Source organism: Lytechinus variegatus, chromosome 2 (assembly GCF_018143015.1).
Source record: "Lytechinus variegatus isolate NC3 chromosome 2, Lvar_3.0, whole genome shotgun sequence".
NCBI classification, from domain to species: domain Eukaryota; kingdom Metazoa; phylum Echinodermata; class Echinoidea; order Temnopleuroida; family Toxopneustidae; genus Lytechinus; species Lytechinus variegatus.
The window spans coordinates 20,230,305-20,251,083 of record NC_054741.1 but is presented as its reverse complement, the minus strand read 5'-3'; the positions used below and the strand labels follow the sequence as shown (position 1 = coordinate 20,251,083).

At 36.6% G+C, this 20,779-nt stretch overlaps 1 protein-coding gene across 2 annotated transcripts in view; it reads right to left on the bottom strand.

The window, feature by feature from the left end:
- Positions 1-20,779, bottom strand: part of LOC121407527 (ran-binding protein 9-like) — a 65,740-nt gene extending 44,961 nt beyond the window's left edge. The window contains exon 1 of one of the 2 annotated variants that reach the window (XM_041598655.1): positions 20,536-20,779. In XM_041598655.1, coding sequence (XP_041454589.1) covers positions 20,536-20,728 — 193 coding nt within the window. In that variant the 5' untranslated portion in view covers positions 20,729-20,779. The remainder of the gene's footprint in view (positions 1-20,535) is intronic. The other variant, XM_041598656.1, reaches the window with a different exon arrangement.

The window sequence follows — 20,779 nt, the reverse complement described above, 5'->3', positions numbered from 1 at the left end:
CCTCTCTCTCTCTCTCTCACACAAAAAATACATACACAAGTAGACAAAAGCATACCAAAATTCAATTAATCAGCAGCAGTCTGTTTATAATCCAATAAAAAAGGATGCAGCTGTTATTCTTTTTTATGTGACAGGCTTACATATACATATAGATGTTGTATGAAAAACCAAACATTCAGTTCAGGGAGAAGTAGGGCAGTAGTCACATGACTGTCACAATCAGGCCAAATAAGGTAATGGAGTGGCATGGTAACAATTTTCCTTGGAATAATACCATGATGAGAATGTTTTCTCATCATGGTTAAATGGTAAAGGCATCCGTTAAATGGTAAAGGCTGACTGTTGTGGTAACAGTGTCGTGTAATGTGTTGTGTCATTTACCTTATGTAACACGCATACAAGTTTGCAAAATGAATGGCCAATCATTGCTTGCATGCAATTTTTATCATTCAAATTAGGATCATCATTCGAAATCGCAATCTGTAGCCAGCGTATAGAAATGGCCTGTGTGTTCTGCACATCAATGTGAACAACACCATTTTTTCTGCATAAGAAACTTCATGTATCACAAGAAACCTGTTCTCACTACACTTTCTAATATTAGAAAATACTGGAAACCGGTTCAGGAAACCAGTTTGGAAGATTGCTTTGGTAGCATTCCCATCTTGCGCAAAGCAGTCATATTGCTATGGGAATGCTCTCAGTAGGGTGACATGTTTCGCGCAAATTTTGAAACTGCAGCATAGACATTGTACACACAGTGAGTAGTGCGCTCAATCACTTCATAAGGAGCGGTTGTGTCCTCATTTAAGCTACATGTACAACTTGTTAAACAAGGCAAAGCGTTCTTGAAAACTACCTCGCAAAGTGGTTTTCTGAACTGGTTTGGAAGATCGCTTCCAAGACGCTTTGATCGTTCTCATTATGCGTAGTTTCAATTTCCACTAAACTTTCTTTTAGGACGGTAATGAAAACTGGGTCTAGCATTAACCATTATATTCTTGATTTTCACATATGGTTAATACCCCTTTCATATTGCGCTTTTCACCGGCGAAGTTCACCAGCGAAGGGGAAAGTGTCCAGTATGAAAGGTACACAGGAGACCTTCACCAGTGAAGTTCACCAGCGAATTTCTCCACCTCTAGAGGTGGAGAACTTCGCCAGCGAAACTGTTTCACCAGCGAACTTCACCGGTGAAAAGGCCAGTATGAAAGCAAACTGGAGAACTTCTCCTCTTTAAAGACGTCAGAGGTCAATTTTTTTCTCTCCCGAAGTCCACTGTACCAGGATTCTGCGCGCGATAAGTTGCAAGCTCAGCTGAATGCTATGGCAAAGTAGATCCCTTGAACAAATTTTTTTTTTGTTACTAACAATATTTATTTAAAAGCACTTTTTTACATGTATAAAATGCGCTAAAATATTAAGAGGTGATATTGTTTGTTTTTCTCGTAATACTTCCAAAATATGTTGTAATTAATTTTTTTTAAACCTTTTTGCAAAAGGTAAGAAGAAATGTTTACAATTTTCTTTCGTTGACTTTCGCAGGGGAAGAAATGTCAATGCGAAAGGATACACTTTTTTTCTTCGCCGGGAAAGTGAGGAATGCGAGGAGAAGTTCGCCGTTGAAGAATGAAGAGGGCAGTATGAAAGGGTACAAGATAATTCCAAGCTCAATTTAAGGCCATATTGATATTGTATAAGACTTTCATTTTTCTTGTGATTTTGCATTCATATGACCAGTCTTGCATTATTTACCAAGTGTCATGTTGCAAAAAATAGTAACAGAAAAGTTTCTAGGACTTTGCAGCTCAATATTGGACAGGGGGAACTAAATTCAGTCCTCCATGTTGATATGGGACCAGGAACTGACTGGAATAGCTATTCAAAATGTGTCAGGGTGACCTTGATAAACTTTCAAGAGACTTCTGAGAGTTCAATTACAGGTTAACCCTTGGGGGCATTTCAATCTGTTCCTGAATCATGTGCTTCATACCTGAGCCCAGAGAAGCACATAATACTGTTATTGTCAATGGAAGCTGGAAAGCTTGGTGTACAGACCTGCATAGCAGTAAACACTTCAATATGGCCATGTACAAGGAGGTAGTTTGTCAGGGCCATTACCATTACCAAGCTAAATTCAGACAAGACTACCGAGATTGCTTTCAATAGAATGACTGTGCAGAATGCAGACCTACAATGTGCCTGCATGTGCAAGCAGCATAGAGGTCCTGTGAATACAGTTCAGAAGCTGTTGACACAAGCATAACACCAGGTCATTGCCTGGCTGATAGATGTTGAAATTACAGTTGAAAACTTCAAATACCTCCACTTCTTTTCTAATGACCATTAATAACTTTTTGGCAATGTAGGTTAAAAAACAAAAGCACCTGCAAATCACACCAAACCGAAAGCAACATATCATCTGTTATGGTGGGAAGTAGTTTTAATGTTAAATGGGTATCTTTCACATTGGGGAAATTGCTGAATATTTTGGGCCAATTACTTTCATTTGAAGTGCGATTTCTGTCAGAGACAGACCACCTAATAATTTTTTTTAAAATAACAAAACCGATCTAAAAATGTTTGAGCAAATAATGAGAAGTAAAAAGAGAAATAACATCAACCTACTGAAAATACAGATTCAATCCCTGAAACTTTCTGTGCAGCTGGCAGTGTTCTCACATGAGTATCTGTATTGATTGAATACTCTATTATCAGATTAACAGGGGATAATCATGGGTCTTGATCACTTCTTCAAAGATACAAATTCAAAGGGGGTTATCTGTCTTTTAGAAAGACGATGTTTGTTTTCCACTAAAGTAAAAAGCCTATCCTTTATTATCCTCAACTCTAGATGCATGCATGTAGGTGCATAATGGAGCAAGTTCAAGTAATGTGTAGGAACCCAAATGAATCATACAACACACAGGTCACAGGCCTATTTTTTATTCTTTGCCAAGTTTGCTTTCATTGGGAACATTAACCGCCCTTTCACACAGTAAAAAATATCATGATTTGAATGATTCCAGTGAAAAATAGGGCTACAAATTTTTAGCACGTGACGTGTGAAACCAAACTAGAATCATGAACGCTGATCACAATAACGAATTCCAGCTAAGTTTCACTCAAATCATGGTACTAATTTTACGTGTGAAAGGCTTGTCCTCCAAAACATCTTTTTTGGGCAGAGCTTAATGTGTCCTTTTAAACACTTTCGTAGATAATACAACTGTCATGCACTCATCGCATCGATGCAGTGCTTTGATTGACACGCCAACAAAGACACATACCGCCTTCGCTCGGAAATTCGAGTTCAAGTCACAGTTTTCGAGTGAGCGTGTGAAAGGTCCGATGATTCTAAAGACGAATTGCATTCATAAATACAATGATGATTCAAGATTCATGTGTGAAAAGGCCCTAAGTCATACACAGGAAAACCACTTCAACATCACTTGACCTTGAAGTTATCGACTTCATGTTCAAATAACAAAGAACGTAACATACAATCAGGGGAAAATCATATTTCTGAATTTACTGACAGGGCTACAGGACCATATATAGGACATTATGTACCAGGCCTGAGTCGCGATATCGATCAATCAGTATCAACTTGAAATTGCGATCGATAGATATCATGGTAGTTCTGCAGTGGAGTATAAACTAAAAGTAAAAACAATGCAAACAAAACAAAAAGGATGTGCCCATGCAACTGGGATTGTCGGGCGGATGAATGCAAGCAAGAAAATTGAGAAAACCTGCTCTGGTACTATTTTTCACATTGCTCTTCTTGGTTGATTTATTGTTTAGAAATATAGTATAATGTGCATTTAAGCTTTGATATATAGATCTATAAAAGGAAACAAAGACCTGAAAAGTGGTTGATATTCACAGTCTTTGGCGACACAGCAATTCTTAAGCATTTTTTTCTATTTTGGCATTCCAGCGGTCTCCGCCGAAAAATCCCTGGCGGTCGACACCGGTCAAAAAAAGGGACGACTATAAATACATAATGATATTCTACTGGTTTTAATTCATGCAAAGTATGAATCTTTGCTTTAAAAAAATAGATAATTTTTCACATCCTACAAGGGTAAAATGCACAAAATTGAAACCAAAAGATAATTTCTATTTACAATGTACATGTATCTAGCCTATATCTTGGAATAACAATTAAAATACAAAAACATAATGAAGTACACATGCAAATCACACACACATAGCATTCACAGACAGGACAATACTTCTTTATTTCTACAGGTATCGAACATGATCATTTACTGAAAGTTAACTAGCATTTTACATGGCAAATATGGCTTAAAGGTCGTAAATGTGTATTAATCTACATTCAGACAGGAAATATGGGATATTTCATGGATTAGCTCAAGGCTTATCTCCTCTCATCTCGCTTTCTAATCATAAGGTTTGCCATTTTAAAAATCATCATTCCACATTTACCTTGAACTGGAATAGTACATAGAGAAATGTGGGCCAGATACACTTCTGAGGACGAGAAAGTGTCTATTGCCATTATCATTATTGACAGAAATGGATTATACATAAATTTATGACTCTGCACATAGGCCCGTTCATGTACAGTACATGTTGTTGAAGCTGAACGCCTCTAATGTCATATTCTTCTGTCTCACAGGCAGGCAAAGTTACAAGCGCTTGGTTGACAAATGAAATTTTATTAAATTGATTTCAAATATTTTAATCACTTTAGCATCACAGTTTGTCCTGCTTGTATTTGTTTAAATAATGTTTAACATTGTTTGTTCAATTGCTATTTATTTTTCTTTGTTGTTATTGCTTGTTAAATGAGTACAGTTAACTTATTATTTCAATATTTGTAGATCTATTTACTAACTTACATAGATCTGTCCATCAAATTGAATAGCTTCAGGAAGGATGAAGTTCATCAAATTTGAACAGAACTGGTACTACAGGAATCCTCATCATAATTTTCAATTTCTTGATAACAAATAACTCACTTGAAAATATATTTTTTTTAATATTCAAAGCATTGCTGCTGGATAGCTCACGTTATAACTCACTAGAAAATTATTCACTTCACATTCGTGCCAGCAAAGTAAATGACATCCCGGCAACACACCCAACACGTGCACAGTCAATCTCCGCAGCACACACCAATCACATCAACAGATGCTATCATTTACCAGAAATCCCCGCTAAAATACAAATTGCGATATATCTGCGCCATATTTCTAAAGTATGCAATGGATTAGTCCAGATTCTGGAAGTAGGTCCCCGAAAATGAACTAAAAGTGAAGAAATCTGTGATTTTTTCGCAAACTTTATTTTCTCCCTGATTTAGGTAGGTACATTGTATCTTCAAAATTACCAATTAAAAAAAAATTATTTCCTTTACCGCAGTTAATGCGATATAGGAATTGGCAATTGTTTTACTCAGCTGCGAGAGCGATCCCAGAGCAGATGAGAAAAAAAAATCACTCATCGATCGTAAATATATTTTTTTGCTTAAATTCAGCGGCCATATAGATAGTAAATATCAAGAAAATTGGTGCAGCAATCAAAAAGGGCTGCAGGCTTGGACAAGAAACATCACTTTTTATATTTTTGAAAATAATAATAGTAAAAAATTTCATGCAGCGGCCAACATAGATGCACGCGAGGATGATCAACTATTTTTTTAATTGGCCTTACAATAATACAAATATTATTAGCAGAATAACATAACACACAGAGACAGTGATTTTCCGCGATCGCGGAAAATGGACGGAATTCATGGAAAGGGTCTTTTGAAACAGAAAGTGGCATTTCAAATGGAAAATCATGGAAAACACATATTTAGTCAAAATACACAGAACAGCAACAGAATTTACTAAAAAATCTCAACAAAATACAAATATCAAATGGCTACAAAACCCCAGAAAAAATGATCTTACTTCGCTGCAATCCTGACAATTTACACATCGTGACTGCAGTCACTGCACTCAACTTCTTCACACTCTATCGTACCCCCCTAACCCTGTATCGTACCGTCTTGGCCGGGCGCAGGCCAGGCAGAGTTGAGCTTATCGAAAACATTCACGCACACATCGTCTGATTTCAACAACACGGTTGTGTGTTGCTGCCCTCTATGTTTGAAAATGTAACAGCACGATATCAAGATCTTGAAATCCAAAATGGCGGATAGGCGAAAATCGTTGACTGCTGAAAACGATGTCCAAACGCCCCCCCCATTATCGATAGAATTTCATTTTACCGTAAAATAATGCTTATAAAGTGAAAGGTGAGGATATATTCATGTTATATGTGTTTGTCAAAATATTTTGTGTACCCCCATAGATCCGATTAGAACAGATTCTACTGCATTGTTGGTACAGTGGCAGATACAAATCTTAACCAGCGCGAGTGTTGTAATATTACAATTGCTACGTTTTTGTACACAAAATCTATGGGGAAACAGAATTTCCATTTTCTGACATGCTGAAATGGAATTAAAGATTTTCTGAAACGGAAAAGGCAATATCTTGAAACGGAAAATGACTGTCTCTAAATATAGATATGTAGGTGATAGGTAACTCCTTGAAATGAAGCTAACATGTAGCTCTTAGCAAAACAAACAGTTTCATTGAATAGACATCACATGTCAATCTCACCACTTTATGTTACTGCATTATATGTAAATGAATCCTTCAACAGTTGACCTAGCACTGGCTTTTGTTATTGTGGTGGAGTGAACAGTCCAGTGATTGTAAATAGCACTGGTACATGTATACAGCTGTAGTAGAAACCACTACACCCAGTTCCTACATGTAGGTGGCTAGTATGCAGGCCTACACAAAAGAAAATCACTATATGATCATACATGTAGCCTATTAGAATTTTCATTTGAATAGCTTTTGTTTACATATTATGCACGCCAAATCAATTAAAGGGACAGAAAGAATGTGAGAGGGAAGAGCATGGATCGCTGTAATATACATCATTCATGGGTACATGTACAAAGTTACAAACAAATCCACATCACACAAATCTATTCATGTCAGAACCCAAATGATGGTAAACATTGATGCATCTTATGGAAGAATGATGTAACTGTGTAACAGTGTAGGCCTATAATAGTTTACACATGTACATTTAGGCTACATGACTACACTGTACATGTAAGTAATGTACAGTATGCACATACCCACACACTATCAAACATCAATATCTGAATTTTAGATAAGAATCAATGTTTTGTTTATTGCAGCTAAATAACTGTCAGAAGTATGTAGGCCTACGTGTTAACAAAGAATGTCAAGGATCATAATTCAGTATTTTGAAAATAACTTTAATGCTGGTATACACACTTATAAAGTCAAGTCATTATGTATAAATACATGTCAACGGCTTGCCATATTTCATAGTACACTCCATGCACTTGACATAGAACACAGCTGGCAATCTGGCTGTGTGCCGGCTGCTACATTATGCTCAATGTAATTATGCACTGTAGACCTACACTACACGTACAAGTACATGTAGGCCTACTTGTCCATGCCTAAACATAGATGATTGTATTGAAATATCTGTACAGTACATAAATGCACATTGTGGGCCCATACATGTATACTCTCCATGTATGATGGCTCATTTAAACCCAATACATGTAAATACAGGTCAGAAAATGTAAATAAACTTAAAGCCACAGGCCATGTATTATGTGTGATAGCTCAGTCGATAGTCAGGTGACCTTGGATTAATAATCACTTGGTGCTCTTTCCCAGGGGGGCCACTTCCATTCACGAGTGGATACCATGCGCGACCATGGGGTCTCGAAAAGCACCCTAAACACGTAATTTCCATTTTCTGAAAATGCACCCCTTAACAAGTATTGGCGTGTTAAACCCTACCCTTAACAAGTATGGGAAACAAAACGATACTCTTGGCAAATATTTCCTGAAATGAACCCCTAAACAAGTACAGGAATGTTTTGTTGTTACGGGTCCTTCGGTCGTCGCGGCTTTACCTTATTTGGTTTAGTATGAACCCAACTTCTACACCTCGAGCAAATAGGACTCTAAACACATAGTGTTGGGGCAAAAAGGACATCCTTTATAAAACATTTAAATTTTGTTTTATCATCCCCGCAAATTCGACCCTAAACACGTAATTTTCCTATAGTGAAATACATACCCTTTTTTCATTATTTTTGTGTTTTTGACACCCTTACATGTATCACGTTATTTCAACTCCTGACAAAAACGTTTCTTGTTTGCTCAAGCATGAACAAAACTCTTTTTTTAATGGCATTTAAAAGTTTAGACATCAGAGCATCTATTAACATAAATATAGACATCATAATTTGAAACAAAATTTTGATAGACTTTTTAAAACTGTCCCATTTTTTTTAAATGCACTGTATAGTATACTAAAATAGATTTTATGTAATGTAGGCCATTGCACATTGTACATGTATGTATATGTAGGCCAACTGTGCATATGTATGCCTCAGTAAAGACATTCTGTAAACACAGTGTACACCACAATGCACATTTACATGACACTAAGCATGTATTACACAGCATACATATCAAGGGTGCAGTATGATTAAAAATAAAACCGTTGTACATGTATGTTTCACAATCACCAGGGCAGAGAAGATCAGGTCAGCAGCTGATGTTTGTTTTGTTGATAAGGATCTAGTGACATCAGCAATACTCATTTAACAATTATAAATATACCTGTACAGTGTACATGTTTACAATTTCAATCCAAAAACAACTTTAGAACCCCTGAATTTAAAGGGGGAGTGAACTGTGTGTGGTCTCTCATTGACTGTTTGTTATAATAAATACATACATGTAGTCTTAAAATATACATTTTCAGATATCTACCTGTAAATACTACAGAGAATAACTTGCCCTATATTTGTATTTGTATAGAGAATGTTTTGAGAGGAAAAGTAACTGTTTTGGTACTTGGTAACATAATTATTGCGGTATAAATGTACTGAGTAGTTAATCAACATGTGATCATTCAAGTGGGTCTACATTAGGTGGTTTCAGACCGCCTCGAAGTTTGCCAGTTCCAGGTATTCTCTGATCAGGAAATTTCCCCCGATCAGAAAATACCAGGTATTTTGGTAATGTGAAAGCAAACTACGCGTAATTTCCCCGAAAGAAAATACCCGCTAAACAGTAGGTACTTGGCGAAATTACGAGAACTTTTGTGGGGATTTTTCCAAGGTCGCAGGTATTTTGGCAATGTGAAAGCAAATTACGGGAACTTTTATCCCAGCGTGTCGTTGGGCGCGGTGGCGTGGGTGGCTGCTGGGCTAGTGATTTTGAATCTCCGCCTTGCCTGCTTATCAGACCACACTGCGCATGCTCGTAACTTCGGGAACTTATCCCGAAGGATGTGTTTCGGGGCGGTGTGAATGCAGGAATAATTAACGGGTATTTTTTAGCCTTAAAAAGTTCTCGTAATTTAACGGGGATTCTTGTGATCGAGGCGGTTTGAAACCACCTATTGTATATTACTAGACTAAAATAGCATTATGGGTCAGGAAACTGGCCAGGTATCAGTAGTTGAGGACTTGAGATGGCGCTATTGGTTCGTATCTGCTTTAAAGGAATATACATGTACATGTAGTTAGTACTAGACAGTGGGCATAAAGATTTGCATGAACAGATTTTGGAATTAACAGTATCTTTTCCATTTACGTAAATATATGATCCATGTTCACCTATTTAAAGGAAACCAAAACCCAAGAAGAGAAGCTATCTTTATTGGAAAGAGTAAAATGAGAGGAACAATTGAAAAAAAAGTTTCATCAAAATCGGTAATGAAATACATGTAACTGTAAGCAAGTTATGGACGTTGAAAGAGTCTTGTACTTTCTATGGCAAAATGGCTGATTTTGTGGACAACTCTCCATTTGTTTTGTACACAAATTTTCAGATTTTCCCTTTATATTACATATTTCACATTATCTCCTGATCTTGACATATGTGGTGTGAATTATATTTTCCCATTACATATGTTGTGCTCAGAAGAAGGCAAGATGCAATTTGAAAGATATTGAGGATAATCTGAAAATTTGTGTACAAAACAAATGGAGAGTTGTCCACAAAAACAGCCATTTTGAAGCACGTTTGCCAATTTGAGGATCCCCATAGAAAGTACAACAAGACTCTTTAAACGTCCATAACATGCTTATTTCATAACCGATTTTGATGAAACTTTTTTTAAATTGTTCCACTTACAGTGTATTTTACTCTTTCCAATAAGATTGCTACTCCTCTTGCATTTTGGTTTCCTTTAAATGCCTTAATAAAGCATAGTGATGGAAGAAAAATGTGCTCTCTAACAAAGAGATATACAGTTGGGCAGCTCACTTCAACCGACATGTACATGTACATGCTAGGGACAGTGATTTTCCATTTCAAAAAATTGCCTTTTCCATTTCGTAAAATCTTAAATTCCGTTTCAGCATGTCCGAAAATGGAAATTCTGTTTCCCCATAGACTTTGAACACACGGAAAAGTGACAATTCCGTTTACACATAATCACAACACGTACACTCGCACTGGTCAAAATTTGCATCTGCCACTGTACCAACAACACAACAGAATCCGTTCTAATCGGATCTATGCGGGTGCTTACAAGCAAATTTTTTACAAGCAAATTTAGCATGCATACATGTACATCCTCACCTTTCACATTATTAGCATTTTTTTAAGGTAAAATGATATTTCATCGATAATTTTAGGGTATTTTGGACATCGTTATCATCAGTCAACGACTTTAGCCAATCCGCCATCTTGGATTTTAAGACCATGATATCGTGCTGTTACATCTTCGAACGTAGAGGGCAGCAACACACGACCGTGTTGTTGGAACGATATGAGTGCATGTGAAGCAAAACCCGGACGGCCGGGTACGGGCGCGGGGTACGATCGAGTGTGCTGATGTCGATTGCAGTCACGATGTGTGAATTGTCATGATTGTAGCGAAGTCAGATCGTGTTTTCTGGGGTTTTGTGGCCATTTAATATTCTCATTCTGTTGTGATTTTGAAGTAATTTCTGTTGCTATTCTGTGTATTTTGAGGGAAAACATGTTTTCCGTGATTTTCCGTTTGAAATGCCACTTTCCGTTTCAAAAAGCCCTTCCCGTGAATTCCGTCCATTTTCCGCGATCGCGGAAAATCACTGTCCCTAACACGCCCATGTAGATGGACTTAGAAACATTACAATGCACACAACACATACAGTTGTACTTGCATGAAAAAGTACCATATTATTAAATAGAAGTGTATACAGCCTGGATTACAAGTATACAGTGTATAAAAAGTGCACAGAGCTGTACTATTAATCAGGATTTGATTACTGGATGATTGTAAGGTAATCATTAAGCCTGAGTCATATCGATTATTTTGAAAACCGGTGTTCGACAGCTCTAATTCGATCGAACATCGATGCATCGAATATTGAAGGCGGGGAAAATTTAGTCTTGTTTTTGCGTCGATCGATGCGATGCGCTTTGCATATATGCACTACGCACTGACGGGAGGCGCTGGCGTTGGCCGGGTGAGCGTTGCACAAGCAGATGACAGAGCAAAGTTCGTTTGTATTTTCCATGATCACAAAACACACAAAAAAGGCTGGGGACCAAAGCAGAATTCTTCCCAAAATATCTTCAACAATGATATTTGCAGATGACAACATATAAGTTTAAAATGAAACAATAATAAAGACATGAATCACGCAGAGTCGATCCGGATGATTTTCGGTCGACTAGCATTCGCAGTCCATTCACCAGCCCCGTCCGCAGCTAGTACACTCACTCTCCCGAAACGACAGGCGTGCTTGACGTCAGCGCCAGCAAACAAGTGCAATCAACGGAGAGCGCTGTAACTTGCCTGAGATTGTGTAGTTGGATCCAAAATGAGCTCCAAATAAATTTATGGGAATAAATACGTAATTTTCTCTGGATGGTCATTTGAATTGCTATTCAATGCTGATATAACGATTGTGAGGAAAGATTGTGGAATATGAGTTATGACGATGTTCGAGAATTAATCCTGATAATGACAATCCAGTTTTTTAGACGCAATTGAGCATGCGATCAAAATAAATACGAATGTTTCGAATCGAGCCCTAAATTCATCTAAATTATTACGATTTAACAAGATTTTATGGTCATACTAAGAATATTGACGATGTCAGCAAAGTATGTTATGTTCATATGGAAGAAATAATACTGGGATCATTTCTATTGTTATTCCATCTCTGGACGTCTCCTCCATCAGCTCCGAGAAAATAAGCACAATGCGCATGCGTGTTTGATGACGTATGACATATTTTCCCATTCATGAAATCAGATCCCAAAGTTGGGCACAAACTAGCTTCAAATTGATGGGAAAAATATCAAACGCAATTTTCTCTGTTTTGTCATGTAAAATGTTATTATATGGTGATATTACGAACTTGAACAGAGTTTTTGCATGTAGACAATGTTCGAGAATCAATCCTGACGTCGTGATGATTATTTTTTTTTTTAGAAAAGTGCACTAGCTCGACTCAGGAAGTGAAGTCGATCGTCATGAGATGTCCGCCATTGAAAATTGAAACGAAATACAAACGTTTCACATCAAGCTCTAAATTCATATTAATGATTATCATATGCAAATTATTGTTAAATATTACGATTAAATAATGTTCTATGGTCATGATTTTAATATTGTTCATGAAAGCAAGATTTATTTTACGTTGATCGCGTCAATTTCCGGCCATTTTCTGGTTTGATTAAAGTCAAAAGAACAGTACTGCGCATGCACGATCGATGGCCATGACTTCCATTTGCTTCCATTCATGAATTCATCGTGCATAAATTATCTCGGCACGAGCAGACGAGTAAGACTCGAACTATGATCGAAATAAACTTCAAATTAATGGTGAATAGCATCATAATTACTCATTCGGTTTCATTTTGGGGGCAATAGAAATCAAGTAAGTAGTAGTAAAGTTGGACATTACTGATATTTTGATGATTGATTGTGTAAACCAAACGAATCGGCCGGCCGACGTATTTTTTTTTTTTTTTTCGATGTACCGATTTTGCAAAATCTGCACCGGTGTTCGATGACATCGATCGAACACCGATTTTAAAATCGATTCGACTCAGGCTTAGTAATCATGCGTATGTATACTAATAAACTTGTAAGCGGATTGATTGGAATGTACTGTATGCATTACACCATTTTTAATTCTAGTCAAAGGCTGTATTTTCTGCAGACCTACATGTATGTAAAAAAGAAAAGTAAACAAAAATCATTGATGACAGAGTGTTACAGTACACCATATAAGAGCAAGGTGTGACAAATTGTGATATAATCTGCCATGAAGCAGTAAATGCACACCTTGAGTGAATTAAAACATGTTTGGCATTTCACATGCCTGTCCCTCAGGGTTTTTGCATGGTTCGCTCGCTCGTGTCTGATTTCCTCTTTCCATCTGCGGTGTAAGAATGAACTTGCAAAGTTCTGTATCCCAGAGGGGGGTAACTCACACTGACATGGACAGGATATTGTTATGACAATTCATCTTCCTCGCATCACAAAGGGGCCAGGAAACAGAGATATTGCATGCATGTAGATTACAAGTTCATTAGAATACAACTTCAAATGTAGCTCAAGTGGTGATGCAGGAAAAGCCAGGTAATCAAGGAAGCGCCACTTGCATAAGATAAGATGTGGAGTCAATTTACCTTCGAAACCACATGTATTCCATGTGAACCTTTTCATTATGAAAATATGTGTACAAGAGCAGAGCAGTAAATGGTCAAGTTCTGGGCTTACAAAGAGATCCAAAGACTGTTCACTTTGTAATTGATTATACATGTACATACTGTACACTGCATACATGTACATGTATATTCAGACGTCACAAAATGAGTCATTAGAATATTAACCCTATCTAGGCCGGGGTATTTTGGGAGTTCATATGGCCGGGGGGGGCTTTGAGATCTCGGTAGGTGCATGCACGATCATGCAATTAGCAATTTCTTATGTATTCTCATTACCTTTTGTTTTTTGTTATTTTTCAATGAAATTTGTTTGGGACTCTTCTGAGATCATAAACAGCATAAAATAAATACATTTAGACCAGCAAACCTAAAAATAATCATGCATTTATGATATTTAGTTGAAAACACAGTTTGCATTGACTTTGTACATGAAATAACGTTTTTGAGCAATTTTTGGTCTGACATACCCTTACACAATGTTGCGTAATTTCCGAACCCCGCACCTGGGTGAGGCAAAACTGGTCTCAAAAGTTGCGCAAGACTTGAAAGTAAAAAGTCAGTGAGCGGCGCGGTCAAAAGTATTGTGCAAATCATTGAGGGGGGCCTCTGAGTCATGGCCTGGATAGGGTTAAAGAACTAGCAGAGCCCATGGAAAATTCTATGTGGGCTACCTGTATAATTATTTGCCATCACTTGGTAAATGAGTGCTAAAATCACTCAGACAGTCACAGATGATTTTTTTCTACCATCGGAAAGATTTTGTTTTTTCATCAGGGCATTCTCAAAGAGAAAATCAAGTAAATGGAGAGATTTTGCGCGATCACGGAAAAAGGACGGAATTCACAGAATCTGCCTTTTGAAACGGAAAGTGGCTTTTCAAACGGAAAATCACAGAAAATATACTTTTTCTCAATATGCACAGAATAGCAACAGAAATTTACTCCCAAATCCTCAACAAAATACGAATATCAACAGGAAAAAAAACACGATCTCACTTCGCTACAACAGTTTTGACAATCAACACATCGTAACTGCACTCGAGCCCCTCTATCACTTGATCGTATCAAAATTAGTTTACGCTCACATCTGCATATACATGTAAGCAGTCCTTCACGTTTATAATTTTGTGGAGCTCAATAAATCGATCTCCTTATTTTTTTGAGGAGCTCAATTGAGATCCTCAGAATCGCTCTCCTTGAGGAGCTCAAATCAATTCAATATATGTATGATAAATTGTAGATTTTTCTTAACATCGTACATGCAATAGCTGTGTAGCTATTAATTAATCCGTAGTGAAACTAGGCCTGGGTCAATTCATTTACAAAATATCGCGCTCAAAAAATATATATTAAAAAAAAATTGCTAAAAATAATTTCACATCTTTAAATCCATGAAATGGCCATCTATTTTCCATAATTCTTTGAAATATATTTTGAATTAGTTAAAAACTAATACAAAAATGAAGAATATTCACTTCTTTCCCTGACTCTGATTTGAACTTACACGCGGTAAATATTGTAGTCCCACATGTAGACTTCCATGGTGTTGCCATGAAAATCTATAAAGGACTACAATATTTACTGAGTTTAAATTCAAATCAGAGTCGAAAAAGAGGTGAATATTCTTCATTTTTCTGATAGTTTTCAACTAAATCAAAATAATTTCAAGGAATTATGGTAAATGGATGGCCATTTCATGGATTTAAAGGTCAAGTTCACCTCAGAAAAATGTTGATTTGACTCAATAGAGAAAAATCAGACAAGCACAATGCTGAAAGTTTCATCAAAATTGGATGTAAAATAAGAAAGTTATGACATTTCAAAGTTTCGCTTATTTTTAACAAATTATATGAACGAGCCAGTTACATCCAAATGAGAGAGTCGATGATGTCACTCACTCACTTTTTCTTTTCTTTTTATTGTTTGAATTATACAATACTTCAATTTTTACGAATTTGATGATTAGGACCTCCTTGCATGAAGCACATAATGTTAAAATAATGGAATTCCACATGTCCAGGGAGGACTGAAACTTCATTTCACATGACAATGACGAGAAAATAAAAATATTTCATATAATGAAATACAAAAGAAATAGTGATCGAGTTATGTCATCAGTTCCCTCATTTGCATACTGACCAAGATGTGCATATAACTGTTTTGTGAAATTAAGCTTAACTTTAAAATACAATAACTTTCTTATTTTACATCCGATTTTGATGAAATTTTCAGTGTTATGCTTGTTGAATTTTCTCTTTTTATTCTAATCAAGTTTTTGTTGGGGTGGACTTGTCCTTTAAAGATGTAAAATGTGGAATTTTATCATCTTTTTTTAAGATTTTATTTAGCGCGATTATTCGTTCTCCTTATCTTTTTAGGAGTGCGGTTTCAGAATCCAAGGTCACAAAATGAAAAAAAATAAAGACCAATAAACATGGGATGGGATTAAACATAGTAAACAGTTTATCAGACATGTCCTTCAGAGGTATGTTCCAGTGATTGCTTTAATCACAAAGAAGCTATAGGGAGTTAAAATACAAATGTAAAATGACTGGAACAATCTCACTTCCACCCACAGATACCCACCTGATATCCTGGTAAGCGAGGGATAATCTGAACATAGCATTTATATGTGTGTTACTGAGTGAGATGCACAGACACACATACCATGTTCAGATTATCCCCCATTTGCCAAGAGATCCTCAGGGGATGTGTGTGTGGCTGTGCGATTATTCCAGTCATTTGAAATTTTGATGTTAATTTCCTGTAACTTCTGTGTGATTGAGCCAATCACTAAAACATTCATGTGAAGGAGATGTGTAATAAAACTGGGAAGTTTAATCAATCCCATCTTATTTTCAGTTTTCACTGGTCTTTCATTTGCCATTTTCTGACTTCGGATTCTGAAACCGATTGACGTGAGGGTCTTAAAGCCTGTGTATAGCTTTGGTAAAGGGTCAATAATGTGATTGATAATCGAATATCATCTAATATGACAGTCTTACTGAAGCGTAGAGACCGTTAGATATTTTTCCAACCGCACTTCTCTGAGAAAATTTCAAATATTCAAATCTTGGATATATAGCGCCCTCTCTCGGCGATGCTTGTTTTAAATTTAAAAAAATGGGCATTCAAGCACTTATCTTATAAATTCAGTGATTAGATATCCAAAAGTTACAGACAAAGAACATATCTTGAAAGTTTCAGCCCATTCCATGATTTGGAATAGGATTTAATTGAAAGACAAAAACACACAGATATTTTAATTTGATCGGGTGACCCGATCAAGTTAAATTTCCATGTAAAATCGCAAAATTTATCCTGTAAAACACATTTTCATTTCATATCCTCCACATCATAACTGTTATAGGGCATATCCATTCATATTAGCTAGCAATGAATTGGAATAGGGTCATTCCATCTGGATTCACCCAGTGGTTGCACCCGACCGTCTCAGAATTCGTTGTAATTTGGTATACATAAAATTCACCATGGCCCAAGCACAAAACAAAAAAAATTAGTCCAATCGGTCCGTCGGTTCTCGCGCTACGGCCTGCCCTTTTCTCCTTGTTTTGACAAAAATGGGCGTGACCTTCAACTTTCAATGGCCACTGCGTCGTTACGTGTTGACCAATTTTCATGAAACTGGTACCATTTGATAGGAAATTCAGAGAGGAATCCAAAACATGCATCGAATAATGTATTGGAGCAATTTATAAGGTCATGACCTTTGACCTTAACTTTGACCTTGAGTTTGACCCCCGGACAAATAATTTTTTAACTTGATTTTCGTGTATGTTAATTATTGGTATGATATTGACAAAATATGTTAAAATCAATGATGATATTTTATTTCTTCACCTTTAAAAACTCTTCCAAAGATACCATGAAATATCACTCTAGTCCCACACACTGATATTCATGTTAGTAAAGTGTTTACCAGTTACATGATTTCTTCCAATCTTAAGCCTAGTATGCAAGCACATGAAAAGAAATTAAGCTTAATCAGTTTACAAATAAAAGATTAAACCTTTATGCTCATGAATAGGTATCTGTTTAGGCATTTTGATGTTCATCAATATATATTCATTTTGATGTTCGGCAATATATATCATATTCATGGTAGTAAAGTCTTCACTTTTATCATCAAAATATATACATGTATATATATGTACCGGTATATGTTATGTATTGCTGAATCATAAAATGCCTAAACAGATACCTATTCATGAGCATAAAGGTTTAATCTTTTATTTGTAAACTGATTAAGCTTAATTTCTTTTCATGTGTTTGCATGCTGTAACTTAAGATTGGAAGAAATCATGTAACTGGTAAACACTTTACTAACATGAATATCAGTGTGTGGGACTAGAGTGAAATTTCATGGTATCTTTGGAAGAGTTTTTAAAGGTGAAGAAATAAAATATCATCATTGATTTTAACATATTTTGTCAATATCATACCAATAATTAACATACACGAAAATCAAGTCAAAAAATTATTTGTCCGGGGGTCAAACTCAAGGTCAAAGTTAAGGTCAAAGGTCATGACCTTATAAATTGCTCCAATACATTATTCGATGCATGTTTTGGATTCCTCTCTGAATTTCCTATCAAATGGTACCAGTTTCATGAAAATTGGTCAACATGTAACGACGCAGTGGCCATTGAAAGTTGAAGGTCACGCCCATTTTTGTCAAAACAAGGAGAAAAGGACGGCCCGTAGCGCGAGAACCGACGGACCGATTGGACTAATTTTTTTTGTTTTGTGCTTGGGCCATGGTGAATTTTATGCATACCAAATTACAACGAATTCTGAGACGGTCGGGTGCAAAATTGCACATTCATTGGGTGAATTGGCATGGAATGACCCAATAGTGATAGGTGCATTTTGGTGGATTTACCAAAACTATACACAAGCTTTAAGCCTCCCTGTGATTGAACCAACCTCTTAATTATGGACATGTGCTTAGTAAAGATTATTGGAGCTAGCCCGTGTCAAAATATTGTTCATTTTGAATGAGTGGAATTTGAAAAGTGCCTTTGTAAAATTTGATCAGTTTCTTTTTGGAACCCAGTTAAGTATATACTATAGCTATAGTGAGTGATTGTATTACTGACTGGCCTTGTATTACCAAACGTGCACATCATACACGTCAGTAATGTTGTAACCGATTTTTATTCCAATTCCCGATCCGATTTTCCGCTTTTTTCTACATTTTTCCGAACTCTGATTTTTTACAAGTGGGGAAAAAATCAGATCGGAAAAACCAAAACATAATTAATAACAAGACAAAAAAAAACACATGGCGACATGTTTGCCGTCAAAATGCGCTGGTGATTTGTTTTGATCTCGGACAAAAGCGGTGGAAGGAAAAGATAAAGGAGAAGAAAATTATGATTTGTTTTTATCTCAGATAAAGGTAGTAGACTGCCAACTTGGATTAAAAAAATACTTGCATCTGCTGATAGATATCAGGAATCATAAAATATTTGTTTTAATCAATAAATATCATATAAATTACTTTATATTTATCAACCAAAACAAATATTTTACAAATCGTGATTTTAATTGGCAAATGCAAGTATTTTTTAAATCTAAGTTGCAGCTCTGCACGAGTGTTACCGCGTGTGTATCTAGGTATCAACAACAAAAGAAATAAAGATGGCGGAGTAAACAGATGGGGTAAGTGAACGCTCTTGCTCTTATCAATTTGAATACTTTTCAGTGAATGAAAAGTACGAAAGAATTTTAAAAATGGGAGTAAACATAAAACTTGCCCATGTACATAACTTTGGGCGAAAAAATAAAAATAAAATTGGTGATTTAGGTCGAGGTTCAACACGGGTAATCCTGGCTGCTACGGAAAGGCATGTGAAGCAAATCCAGGCATTAGGGGAGTGATATACGTATAGTATTAAACATCAGTCCCCAGACGCCTCCAGGCTAGGGCCACCATAGACCAAAAGCTTCGGTCTCTGTCAAGTGTCATGTTGGTTGTTCAGCTGAACTCCGTTGGCTTCACTCACCAAATACAGAGACCGAAGTTCTAGCGCGATCTGTACAGGGGACTCTTTGCCATATGTTTATGTACTTAAGATCGGATAAAACGGGGAAGTGAATTTGCGCGACAGCCGAGGTAAGTCACTGTTCTTGTTCCTTTTAACTTGATTTTTCTCCGATTTTTGGCAATTAATGCCAAGAGGGAATATTAATTTGCATTTTGGTCGCGTTAATTTTCAAAATTTTTATTCATTAAAGACAAAAATTGAAGAGCCCCGACGGGGGGATTTTGCATTGCAAGTCCCCTAATGGTAGCTGCATGATAGCGAGCCGTCTGTGTACGAGGAGAAATTAGAAAAAAAATGTTAAAAAACTCCTCGAAACAGACGGCTGCCAGCTGTCTAGGGCCAACACCAAAAAAGTTATTAGTTAACCGTACGTTGAGCCTTGTGTCATACATTAAGTCATAGGAAAACAATATCAGCAACATTTTTGCATATTAATATTTGGTAGGTACCAATATTGTGTTTGATATGACTGACTGAATTCATGAAAAGTGTTAACAGTAATTTAGTATATGATACACCATGTACACTAGTCACTACATTTTTCTATGCCTGTGCCGCCTGTGCGAAAGCTGCCGCAGCGGGCCTAGGCTACACTACAGTAGTCAGCACTGTACAGAACACCGGTGAATCATCAGCCAATGTTTTGACTGCGTTCGTCATAGACTCGCTGATTGATTAACATACCTTTGTAATGCAAACGTAGATTGTTTTGTGACAGCCCAATGAAGGTTGATTTCGTTCTAGGATTCCATGTTCGAGGTAGAGGTGTTTCATCTTCATTTACCGCCGGGTATAACCGTTTCAATCTGTCAGATGGATCTATATTTTCTGTATTTTGGTTGATCGCCGAACTCGTTCCCTCACCATTCGTCGCCATTTTCGCACTTACACACTTGATATCTGTACACACAACCCAATGAGCCACTCA